Raw genomic sequence first — 12,756 nt, forward strand, 5'->3', positions numbered from 1 at the left:
TAATTACTAGAAATTCTTAGAAGTCTACCTACTTAGCTATCCTTGGAAAGCTCTTAATGACCAACTGCTACCTTCCAAATACTAGAAATAGGAAGGCATAGTAACTCTCCTTTCCCCCAAGCAATGAATTACATGCTGGGGTGTGCTGGAGCCAGGATTAACTGGCCTGAGAACCACTGTTAAATAAATCTGTGAGCATTTACACCTCAGAAATTGCCAATTGCTACAAACCAGGACTTGATTTATGGTTTTCTTGATTGTCTAGTGTTAATAATGTAGATTAAACTCAAAAATGTATATGCATGCACTTTTTTTCAGAGAGAATCCAGTTATTAAGTATTTACCATCACACTCCTGTATTGCTTTATAAGCATTGCTTGAGCTCAGCAGGAGTGCAGTAGAAGGTTCAGAGAAATGTCATCATCAGATTGGTGGCCTGGTGACTGTAGACTAGTAATAATAATCACTGGTATTTATATAATATTTTAAGATTTGCAAAGTGCTTTATGTCTGCTATCTTATTGAGCTTCATAATGTCCCTGGTTATGTGATTGGGTTTTGGAGACAGCTGTCAGTTGTTAACAGGATTGGATTGCTTTGATTGAAAACTGATTTGTCTCATAAAAAGAAGTAACATTTTTGTAACATTGAATCATTCTGGACTTCTCACTATTTCTTACCCTCCTCCCCCATCCAATCTGTTGCCAAAGTCTTTCAATTTTACTTTTGCAGCATCTCTTAATATACCCTCTTCTCTCTTCTGACATTGCCACCATACTAATGTGGCCATTATCACTTCATGACTGGATTATATTAATAGCCTGCTGGTGGGTCTCCCCGCCTCAAGTCCTTCCTTAGTCTAACTCATCCTCCAATCAGCCACTAACATGATTTTCTTAAAGTGAAGGTCTGATCATGTTATTCCCTTTCTCAATAAATTTCAGTAGCTCCCTAGTTCCTCCAGAATCAAATGCAGTATGTTTTGCTTGGCATTCAAAGCTCTTCCCAGTCTAGACTCTCCTACCTTGCCAGTCTTCTTGCACTTTACTCCCTAATACATATTCTTTGATCCAGTGATACTGGCCTTGCTGTTCCATAAACAAGACACTCCATGTCTCTGTTCTGAGCATTTTCTCTGACTATCTATCCCCCATGACTGGAATGCTCTCCCTCCTCTGCTTGGGCTATTGATCTTGGCTTTCTTTAAGTCCAACTAAAATTTCACCTTCTACAGAAAGCCTTCCCCAACCCCTTCATTCTAGTGCCTTCCCTCTGTTTTTTTCCTATTTGTCACATACGTTGCTTGCTTTGTCTACATTTGTTTGCGTGATGTCTCTCCCATTAGATTGTGAACTCTTTGAGGGCAAGGACTGTCTTTTGCCTCTTTTTGCATTCCCAGTGCTTAGCACAAAGCCTAGCAGTAGTAGGTACTTAATAAATGTTTATTGGTTGATTGATCTCCCCCACCCCAACCCCATCCTCACTAATGACCCTAAGATATAGTGTAGACATTACAATGTGAAAAGTTTAAAATGCTGAAGGTGTTCTAAGGAACCTGCTGTAGCATGCAAAAAGGTAATTATATGTGACCAAACCAGACCAAAAGTAGTGAGAGAGGCAGTGAGTCAATCAGACTATATTAAGCACCTGCTATGTGCCAGACACTGTGCTAAGTTTACAGGAGAGGCTTAAAGATACATCCATCTTTTGAAAGCATCATTCTCCTCACTTTAGGCCCTTCCTGGTTTGTAGATTGACAGAAGTGTGACTTTTATCTTTATTTTGAGGTCTTTCCTGGTAGGTAGAATATTGGATAGAATCAGTGTTCTCCTGGTCTCCAGACATTTCTCTTTCTCTTACCGTAGTTGAATTGTAACTGAAGTTCAATGGCTTCATGACAAGTTAGGACCAATTGGACCCAGCGAAGCTCATCTGTCACATTTTCAGGAATGCTAGTTTGTGTCATAGTTTTGCCAGTACTGGTAAGAACAACCTGAGATCGGACCGAGTCGTTTCTTACCCCAGGAGCGGGAGGGACGATGGCCGACCTTTGGACAGGGCTCGAGAACAGCCGCAACGATCAGAAAGCTGCGCAGGCCAGGAAGCGACGGTGTGAGGACGAGTGGGAGGACGAGGACGGGGACGAGGACGAGGACGAGGAGGACGCCCAGCTCTCACTGGAGGCTCTGAGGGTTCTGGGCAGATTAAAAGACATAGACTGCCCCTTCCTTGACGGTCTGTATTTTACTGGACAGAGGACAATAAAACAGTTCCTGTGTACACCCTCAATTTACCGTTTGCTTATTCTGGAATGGTTATTTGCAAGACTGTATCCTTCCTTTGGGGATTCATTCGCAACTGTGCCGGACTCTGGAGCTAAAGAGAGAACAACAGAGTTGACCAGAATTGGCCATGAACTGATGTTGTGTGGACCAGGTGATCAGGATCTCATTAAGGGCTCTACTGGTGTGAAGGAACAGCTTTATTTCTTTAAGCAGTTATTGGATCTGGTCACAAGTCTGGATCCTGAATATGCCACCAGCTTCTTCAGTGTGGAGGAGAACTTCTACAAGTTAGTGAAGGACAATGAGATGCTGCTGAAGAAGGTCTTCACTTCCCACGTCCACAAGGAGATCCTAGATCCCAAGTTGAGTCCCTTGCCTCTGGACACGGAGCCCTCTCAAGGAATAAAGGAAAACCTGCATAGAATGCCGCTGGAGGCAAAGAAGAGGAAGGTGGAAGAGCTTTCCAAAAAACTGACTAAGCTCACTGAAATGCTGCAGGCTCATAAGGAAGAGGTCCTTAGTCGCCAGGACAGCGTCGACAGACTGTTTTTGCCAAATCACGCCAGGCACCCCGTTCAGTGTTCACCTCACCGTGGGAAAATCTCCAGCCAAGGTAGTGGCACCTTGGGCTTGACTCTCTCAGATTTCCATCACCTGGTGATTGCTTTTATACATGTTTTTGAGGATGAACTTCATGAGCGCTGTAACCGCCCTGGCCTCAACATCAACCCGTGTGGTCCATCCTTTCAGTCTGTTCATGAGACTCTAACCCTCTGCAACCAGGAGCTGAAAGCTGTCAATGAAGTCATGGATACCTCTGTGAAGGTGGAGGATATAGCAGAGCTGCCAGGACGGGAGAAAGCCTACTTGGGTGAAGGCAACTACATGGTGACCTTGGTTGAAAAATTGAAAGAGTTAAAAAGGAAATATGAGCTCTTCCAAGACAGTCCTTGGACAGCTCTTGAATGAACTTGAGAAACACCAACAAGGTCCACACAGAAAAAAGAGGATTGTACATGAAACTGCAAATCGAATTGTGTACACCTTACTTTCTAAGAAGCATTTAATAAAATCACCACCTTAGTTTCAAAGTGAAAAAAAAGAACAACCTCAAACATTATTGTGCTATAAGAAATGATAAGCAAGATGGATTCAGAAAAACCTGGAAAGACTTATATGAACTGATGCAAAGTGAAGTGAGCATAACCATCATACACAGAATGTTGTACACAGTAATATCAATATTGTATGATGAAGAACTATGAATGACTTGATATTCTCAGCAATAGAGTAATCTAAGACAATCCCAAAAGACTTATGATGAAGCATGCTATCCACCTCTAGAGAAAGAACTCATAACTGTCTGAAAACAAACTGAAGCATGCTATTTTCCACTTTCTTTTTTTAGTCTTTTTGTACAAAATGACTAATATGGAAATGTTTTACATTGTACATATATAACTTATATCGGGTTGCTTGCTATCTCAGGGAGGAGGGAAGGAGATGAGGGAGGGATAGAATTTGGAAATTAAAACCTTTAAAAATATTAAAAATTGTTTTAACATGTAATTGGGGAAATGATCTCTCTATCTGAAGAAAAAATAACATTCTCAGTTTATTGAAGTTACTATTTTGTATTGAATTTTCCCTGAACTTCCAATCTCTTGCTTGTCCCCCTTAAGTAAGTCATCTCTCTGGAGCAAAATTATCTCCATTTATTTAGTGGAATTAAGTCCTATTTTCCACTGTTTAAAAGATCTAGAGTGACTAGAAACAAAGGGTTCTTCCCCCTCCCCAATCTACTCCCACCCTGCTAAGTCAATTCTTAGAGTAGAGGTTTTAATGAATTTGGGAATTTGAAAATGAGGAATTTTGGAAAAAGAATTTTAGAGAAAGATTGTCATACTTCTGTACTCACTTAATGGCTCCAAAGAGTGAGGGTTAGTATGTGGGGTCCTGTTCTCTTTAAGTTATAGGCCAATGGAAGGCTTCTAGAAGATCTTTGCAGAATGACACTTCATAGATGCTTTTAAATAGCCTCATCCCTAAATACTTATATTACCAACACAAATGCAGAAGCTCATTACAATCTTGTATGTCCTAAATTTAGGGCTTGGGAATGACCATTCTTTATCTACCCCCAATAATTCCTGATAGAAACATCACTCTTACTATGAAACATGATTGAATCAGCTTGGTGCATCATAATTGGATGCTACTTTGTGCTTTTACTTGAATCAACAGCAGGAGAATCCAGTCCTTAATATTTCCACTTAATTTATTTGAAATAGTAAGTCCCACTTGGCCTACATCATCTATTCCTACTCCCATTATATCATCTCTGTAAAGTACAGTCTCTTTGCTCCACCCCTCTCACCATAGTTTTCATTCCTCTCTTCATGCCCTTGCTAATTCTTAGTTCAAGTCTTTATAAGCTACTGGTGCTGATGATTGCCCATGTGGTATGAACTGAGGAATAACTAGAAAGTTTCCTGCTCCAGAATATCTTTCTTACTCATGTGACACAATCCTTAAAATCCCACTATTACAGATTTATTCCTTTGAGTTAAGTATTTCCTTCTTATGGGAGTGGTAACACATTTAGTCTCTGACAGTTTACTATACAGAGGTATTATGTTGTGGAGGACAGACAGCCAGATCAGGAAGAGTGGGGTTTAAGTGCCACCTGTAACACACACTGGGTGACCATTGGCAAATCGCTTAAGCCTCCCAGAGCCCAGTCATCCCCCTAAGACAGTTTGTGAATAGTTGCTGATCTGCAGTGGTAGAGACAGCCTCCTCACCAAGAGTTTCCAGAACCATTGAAATCTCAAGTACAGATCTTCAAGTATGACTCAGTGTATCACATCATTTTACTGCGTGTTAAAAGGGAACTCAGACAGCAAAAGCCTGGTGAGAAGGGGAGATAGAGTGCTGTTCCTGGAGGCAGGAAGATCTGACTTTAAATCTGGTCTCAGTCACCTAATCTCAGTCTGATTTTAGGAAAATCACTTAACTTCTATTAGCCTCAATTTCCTCATCTTCTTGTAAAATAATGACAATAATAGCACCTACCTCCTAGGATTATTGTGAGGATTGAATGTTTGAGGTAATATTGTGCTTAACACAGTCCCTAGCCCTTACTAGCCACTATGTAAATGTCGTGTATTTTTTTTTCAATTTTATTATTTTAAATCATGAAGATTAAATATGGGATATAACTAGGAAGGGAAACTAGAACAAGAAGGTAATGATCTATTAAACTAAAGAAAATACCAGTTTACAGTTAATTGAATAGTACAAGGAACTTGGGCTACACATTAGTAGATGAAATTAAGTGATAAGATTTTCATAAAATATTTTCCATTATAGATAAACATTCACAGTCACTGTCAAATCACTAATCTGTATTGTGAATATTAATTTTAGTACAATGAACTTCTTGGCTAGAAGTGATGCATCTAGGAATACTTTTCCTGATTTTAATTTAAAAGACCAAACAAATAAAAAGAAAGCCCTAAACAAACTAATTTTTACTAAGCAGCTTCAATGAAGATTCTCAATAAGATTTAAGAGTTAGGATTGCACATCTCAATAGCCAAAGTGGCCTTCATAGAAGAGGCATATTTTGAGATAGAACATGTTTAATTCATTTAGGGATCACATTTTTGAAGGCCTTTTGTATATATAATAATTTTAAAAGTAACATAAGAGGATACAAAAGAACCAAAAGATGCAGGCCCTACTCTTCATGAATCTACAATTTAGGGAGGAAAGAATAATCATACATTTGAGAAGTAATCATAGAATCATAAAGTTATCAGCAAAAGTCATGCTGATATAATTTTAAATGTAAAAAGGTAAAAAAAAATCATAAAGTTATGGTAGGATAGGTAGGAAAGGTAGGATAAAATTAGGGATGGTTTCCTGAAGAAAGTTTGGAGCTGAAATGAACTAGGAAAGAATTAGAGGAATGTCAGGAGTGATAATACGAGTAAATGAGAACCAATGAGCAGGAGAAAAAATTTATCAAGGTAGTAAATACCATCACCCCTTCTTCCTGTTTAAATTTCTCTTCTTTTCACCTGGCTTTTGCTGTCTGAGTTCTTTTTTAATATAAGGGGGAAATGATATGGTAAACTGAGTCATGCTGAGATTTTGTTGCTGTAGTTGAGGAGGAATTTGTCAGTACCTGAGATTCACTTTATTGGAAACTCTTGGTGAGGAAGCTGTCTTTACCACTGTAGATTGGCAACTACTCACAAACTGGGGTGTGGGAGGGTTAAGTGATTTATTTGCCTATGGTCACATGGTCAGTAGATGTCAAAGGTGGCACTTGCATCCCCGACTTCCTGATTCTTAGGCTGGCCTTCTGTCCTCCACAACATAATACCTCTCTGTGGTAAACTGTCAATGACTACATGTGTTCCAGCTCCCCAAATAAGGAAATACTTAACTCAAAGGAATAAATCTATAATAGTGGAAATGTATACAATAAAGGTTTGAAAATAGGAAGCTCTGGGAAGGAAAAAAAGTGATTTCTTTTTTTTCCTTTACTGAAATGATAATAGTCACAATGATTAATTTTTTTTTAAATGCAACTATTTCTACTAGTTCTCTTATAGTTTAAACACAACCAAAAAAACAGCACAATGGTCATGATGATCCAAGCATGTGACACAAAGGATTATGGGATAGAAAACTGGAACATAAATTAGGGATCATCTAATTCAATGCTCTGATTTTCCCGATGATAAACTAAAGCTTAGAGTGATGAAGTGATGTGATTGTGGTCACACAAAGAGGAACTAGAATAGCTAGGATTTGAATTCAGCTCTTCCAACTTCAAATGCCTTTCTTTTCCTATACTAGTTGGCTTAGAATTATTCTATTGGAATGTGTAACTTGATGAAATATGAATTTAATCAAAAACTTTTAGGTAAGTTGTGTCATTATTTTGTTAACTTGGCTATCATTCTGTTGGAAAGCAAGATGATTTCTGATATATATGTATATGTGTGTATGTAATATATTTGTATATTTTACATGTATATACACACCTCTATCATCTATCTATGTATCTTTCTATCTATATCATCCATCATTTATCTATGACCTATCTACTTTTATCTATCTATCTATCTATCTATCTATCTATCTATCTATCTATCTATCTATCTCAACAGTCATATGGGGATTAGGAGAAGAAAGAGAATTAAGCAAAAAGAGTTATTTTAAAAACTGTCAATGTCCCTTTAAATGACTGTATTTATTACAACTCCACCCTTGGAGCTGCTGATACTTACAAGCGGTCTAAGCTTTTAAAGCAAAATACCTGCCTCATGTACAAATCAAACAGAAGAGAATGTGTCCAAACAGCAGAGATTGATTTTGCAGGCCTTTATCACAAACTATATAGTTTTAGGGGTACTCAGATTCTTTTGACTCCAGGGCCAGTGCTCTATCTACTGTGCCACGTAGCTGCCCCCTACATGTATATTTCTTAATAAAACCTTTACATAACAGGAATCCATAGTTTCTTACATATCCTTCTTTCCTATTCTTCTTTGTACTTTGAAAAAAAATGATGATTAAGTTCATAAAAAAATTGTATAAAAAAATGTGAGCAGCATGGAACTTTTACAATGTTGGTAGCCCTGGGTAATTTAAATTCTTCAAGTGCAATTTCTGAAATGTAAAAATTCATTTAGAAAATCAAGAGATGAGTCTAATGGCTCTTCTTTTAAAGCCACTAGAAACAAGTTTGCTTTTGAAATTGTTATTGTTTAGAAAGAGAATAAGTGTTTATGCTCAGGAGATGTAGTAGTGAAAATAAGTTGCTTAGAAATTTTCAGCTGAGACTTTCTTAGAAAATTCACAAAGTGCCATTGGGTTCCATTCTAAAGTCAACTTTTGCACTTGAGCCTCAAACGCCCTGCAAGTGTCATGTGACTGAAACAAACAAAAAAAATTAAAAAAATGCACTTTAGGCATGTATTTTGAATCATGAGATGAGAATTGTTGGCTGTAGTTATAAAGCTGAAAAAGATCCAAAGAGTTATTCATCAGGTTCCTGAAACACTAAGGACTTGATGAAAATTTGTTCTAGTATTGCCATTTGTTGGGAATCATCCTTTTTTCTTGTGTTTCTTTCTTGTACTGTACTTTATCAGTACCAATTAAGGGCCTTTGCACATGGTAAGTAGTCAATAAGTGACATTTAATGAATGGTCAAAATATCTTACCACACTATGGAATTCTGAGACCCTTTTTGTAATAGTGAGATTATGAAATGGGATTTTCAAAGGATCCTATTTTTTTCTAATATGTTGTCTATTGTGGATGATGATGATGATGATGATGATGATGACTAACTTCTTGCAAATAAAGACTGATTTTGTTTTTGCTGTTATGATTTTTGGCCTTTCTTTGTATCTCTAAAGTTTAGCACAGTTTATGGTATATAGCGGGTGCTTAATAAATGCCAGTCCATTTGTCAAAGTTTTTTACTCACAACAATCCTATAAGGTGGATGGTTTAAGTAATATAATTTCCATTTTACAAATGAAGAAACTGAGACTCTATAAGGGTTATTTGCACATTGTCTGTGATTTCAGATTTAAACCTAAGTTTCCTGACTCTAGATGTAGAAGATACTTGAGCTACCTTTCTTGACTTTTTTCCCTAAAATGCAAACTTGGGCTATATTAGCAAAGTCTCTTTAAAGAGGGAAAAAAATCTAGTTACTGAAAACTAATTAATTCATGAGTGTAGTCTAAAATCATAATGACCATCCTAGGACTGGATGCCACATGAAAGATCACAGAAAGTTCTTGGCTATCTATTGAGAAATTTCATCATTATATACTCCAGAGGGCTAATTCCCCTAAAGAACACTCCAAAAGGGGGAGATGGGTATTATTTTAATTGGCCCTGGACTGTCTCAAGAAAAATTGTAAAGAGCTGAAATTTTCCCTTTCAACACCCAATTAGTACCTCTCCATCTTCAGGAACTTCCTAGAGTCTTCATGCTATTTCTGCATATGTCTCACCAGACTGTATTCTTAAGAAATAACTGCTGCTAGGGAGCATGAGTAAATCAACACCCATCCGTCATCACCTAGTGTAACAACTGGAGTAAAGGTACCATTGCTTAATGGGAGGGATGAGAAAATCGATGCTGCATCAACACTTTATTACCATCAAGGGAGATCCTTGTCTAAGGCTTAAGTATCCTGCCTTGAGGTCTGTCACCAGGAGCCTCAGTTACCAGAAAGGGTGACAAAATAAACTCTTCTATCCTTTGTTATCATTAAGGCAGGTTCAGTTTGCTTAATGGGAAGGATAAGAAAGTCAACTACACCTCAGCCCTCCATAAGCACCAAGGGTAGCTATCAGAGTTCCAGCCCCTAGAACAAGACTAGCACTTCAGACCAGGAACTGAGTCCACACAGGGTTATCTTCTAACTGCATCAACCAACTCCTGCCATCTGATGATGAGTCAAAGAAACAGTAAATATGAGATCAGTTGGTTTCCTGGTGTTTCAGTCACTAGGTTTTCCTTTGTTCTCTTCTTAATTTCCCTTTTTTCCTACTGATTGAGAAATAGTGCAACAATAATCTCTTCTATCATTACATAAGGGTCATGGGGGGAGAGGTTGAAACTACCTAACTTCTTGTTTGTTTTCCCATTATGTCTGTGATTCAGAATTACAGTAAAGCTTGCCCTCCCCGCCCCCAACTCCTGCTATTCTCTGCTATCTCCCCTGTCCTGCTCTAAAGTACCTATCCTGCTCTGCCCTCCTTTTCCATTGCATCTTCAGAAATAAGTGAATGCATGAATGAATTATTTAAAAACATTTATTTGGTTACTATCTGCTAGTAAGCACTATGTTAATAACAGGGGATATAAATACAAGTGAGATATTATTTGCTTTAAAGGAACCAACTGTGTCAAATGAAAAGCCTGAGAAACAGAGCCTCTGGGTAATAAATAATCACTTTATTAATTAGGTAGTAAATAATCAATGAATTAATGGCCAGTGGTCTTTCGGTAATCAAATATAAAACCATGGAGATCACTGAATGCTTACATACCTTTGTAAAAGGAGGTGCCCCTGACAAGTGAAAATCAACCCTGATTGGTGAACAATAAGTGGGTGGGCATATTAATGAGGAGGTGGGCTAAAAGTCTTTAGCTCCTATTACTGAGAACATGACTTGATCATTCCACTCAGCTGCCTCCAGCAGTCTGAACAAAGGAGTCCCCCTCTACCCAGACCACTGTGGTTGCTTATCTCCTTCATAAGCTGGGTCACCCTAAATTCTAAGGGAGGGTTCCAAGGATAGGGTTTCATTTCCTTGGGGCAAAAACTCTCCTATACTGGATTCTATTTATACTTTAAACAGAAGTAAGGTCTTCTAATTAATTGGGTGTGGTCCTGCTCAAGATGGAGGAGCATGTACCCTGAGGATTTGGCAGTCTCATCTATTAGTGGTGTCCCTCAGGGACTCACTGAATGACAAGGGCTAGTCCTTGGATGAGGAGATAGGAAAAATCTCAATCCTAATTGAATAATTATTGATATCATGGAAAAATAATTTCTGTCATTACATTCTAATGAGGGGGGAAGGCAATCAATGAAAGAAAGTGGTTACTAGGAAAGGGTGTCCCTTACCCTTCCCTGTATGACTGGGAAGTCATAGATGTGGTGAATGCCACCATAAGGAAATCAATTGATATATTCTTTCCAGAAACAATGCTAACATTGAGATGGTCATGATTCCCAGTGCAAGAAGTGAAAACCAGTGTGTGTGTGTGGGTGAGTGTGTGTGTGTGTGTGTGTGTGTAGTAGCCAAGTGTTTACATACTGGATTAAAAAGAGCATTTAGTTTTGTCATCTCAACAGTTTTTTGTTTGTTTTGTTTTATTTTAGTCTTATCTCCAATTGAATTTATGAATTTCTTCTTTTGGGGGGAGAAATGATTAACTCATTGATTTGTTAGGTTTTTGTTTTTAATATTGCATGTTACTGTGGTACAGATCTGACTCGGGCTGATGTAGTGGTTTAGATTCGGGTTTGGACTAGAATGAGGCATTTATAGACCACCTAATAGGTAAGTAAGGTTAATTAGCCACTATGTGGAAAGTATATTCAGCAAGGACGAAGCAATGATCTACAAGTACAGCTTCTCTGACTGTGTTGGTTATGCTAGTGCACTGGTCAGAAGCAGGTGCCAAGCTTGAGGGAGGAAGTCCTCACTGGCTTTTCAGTTTAGGGCACCAGGAAGCTATGTGAATGGTTTGAGCCATAATCTTTGCACCAATTTAGTCTCAAGGATGGTTCCAATACCCTTTTGTGAAAAACTTACTTAGATTCTGTGGAATATACATCACTTCTAAGACATGTGCTCAGTTCATTGATATCTTTTTTCTTCATTCTGGACACTTTCCTACTTGCTACTATGAACATACTCTTCATTCCCTTCTATCTCTTGCTCTAAGAATTGAAATCAAATTAACATTACCAGCAAATGAGTACCAGTGGAATGCCTTATTTTTTCTTTCATCATCCTTGCAACTTCCTAGACCAAAACACCTCTCCTTGGCCACCATTCTCCTATGTTGGAATATAAACCCCTTAAAAAGAAAAACCGTCTCATTTTTGTATTTTATTCCAAAGACTTATCATAGTGCTTGATATATATTTGGAATTTAACAAATATTCTTCATTGATTCTGTAGCTGTTTCCTGAAGGACTTTGGCTATATCTAGTAAGTTTTGTAATGTTTGCTCAATTGTTATTTTATTTTCTATAGTTGTTTATTGTATCTATAATTTGTTCTTTGACTCATTCCCATTCATTCTTTAAGATTACATTCATTAGTTATTCTTAATTTAAACCTGAATCCTTTCTTACAATTTTCTTTACTGGTTGTCATTTTATTGTGTATTTAATATTCTTTCCTTTCACCATTTGCTTATGATTTTTTAAAAATTCCTTATCACCCACTCAAATTTTCGTAAGGGTTTTAGATAAAGCCAAAACATATGTACAGCCTCATGATTCTTATTCAGTTGTCACTAAAAACCTATTATATCTATTTTTAAAAAATATTCTCTTTAGATCCTAAATTTCTTTTTGTTTGTTTTTCAGTTAATTTTATGTAAGCCTGGAAAGGGCATGTTGTTAAGGCCTGGAAACAAAGTTATTATTTTATTGTCTAGATTTCCATGTAGTTCAGTTACTTCTTTTAAATACTTAGATTCTATGCCATTTAATTCACATATATTTACCATTGATATTGTTTTATTAACTATTGTTCCTTTGAACATAGCATAGTTTCCCTGCTTATGCATGTCTTTGCTATTGCCTTGTTGGAGATTATGATTGCCAAGCAGCCTTTTTTTGTGGGAGAGGCAGGCAGGGGGTGTAATTTAGCTAAGGCATAACAGTTTCTAGTCCAATTG

General features: G+C 37.5%; 1 protein-coding gene across 1 annotated transcript; it reads left to right on the forward strand.

The window, feature by feature from the left end:
* The first annotated feature begins 1,866 nt into the window (after positions 1–1,866).
* LOC110223101 (HAUS augmin-like complex subunit 7) lies at positions 1,867–3,359 on the forward strand. The gene has a single exon (XM_021008426.1). It carries the CDS (start codon positions 2,040–2,042, stop codon positions 3,252–3,254), a length of 1,215 nt encoding a protein of 404 aa, XP_020864085.1. The 5' UTR covers positions 1,867–2,039; the 3' UTR covers positions 3,255–3,359.
* The last annotated feature ends 9,397 nt before the right edge of the window (positions 3,360–12,756 follow it).

The sequence above is a fragment of the Phascolarctos cinereus genome, unplaced genomic scaffold (assembly GCF_003287225.1).
Source record: "Phascolarctos cinereus isolate Bilbo 61053 unplaced genomic scaffold, phaCin_HiC Scaffold_4;HRSCAF=312, whole genome shotgun sequence".
Taxonomy (NCBI): domain Eukaryota; kingdom Metazoa; phylum Chordata; class Mammalia; order Diprotodontia; family Phascolarctidae; genus Phascolarctos; species Phascolarctos cinereus.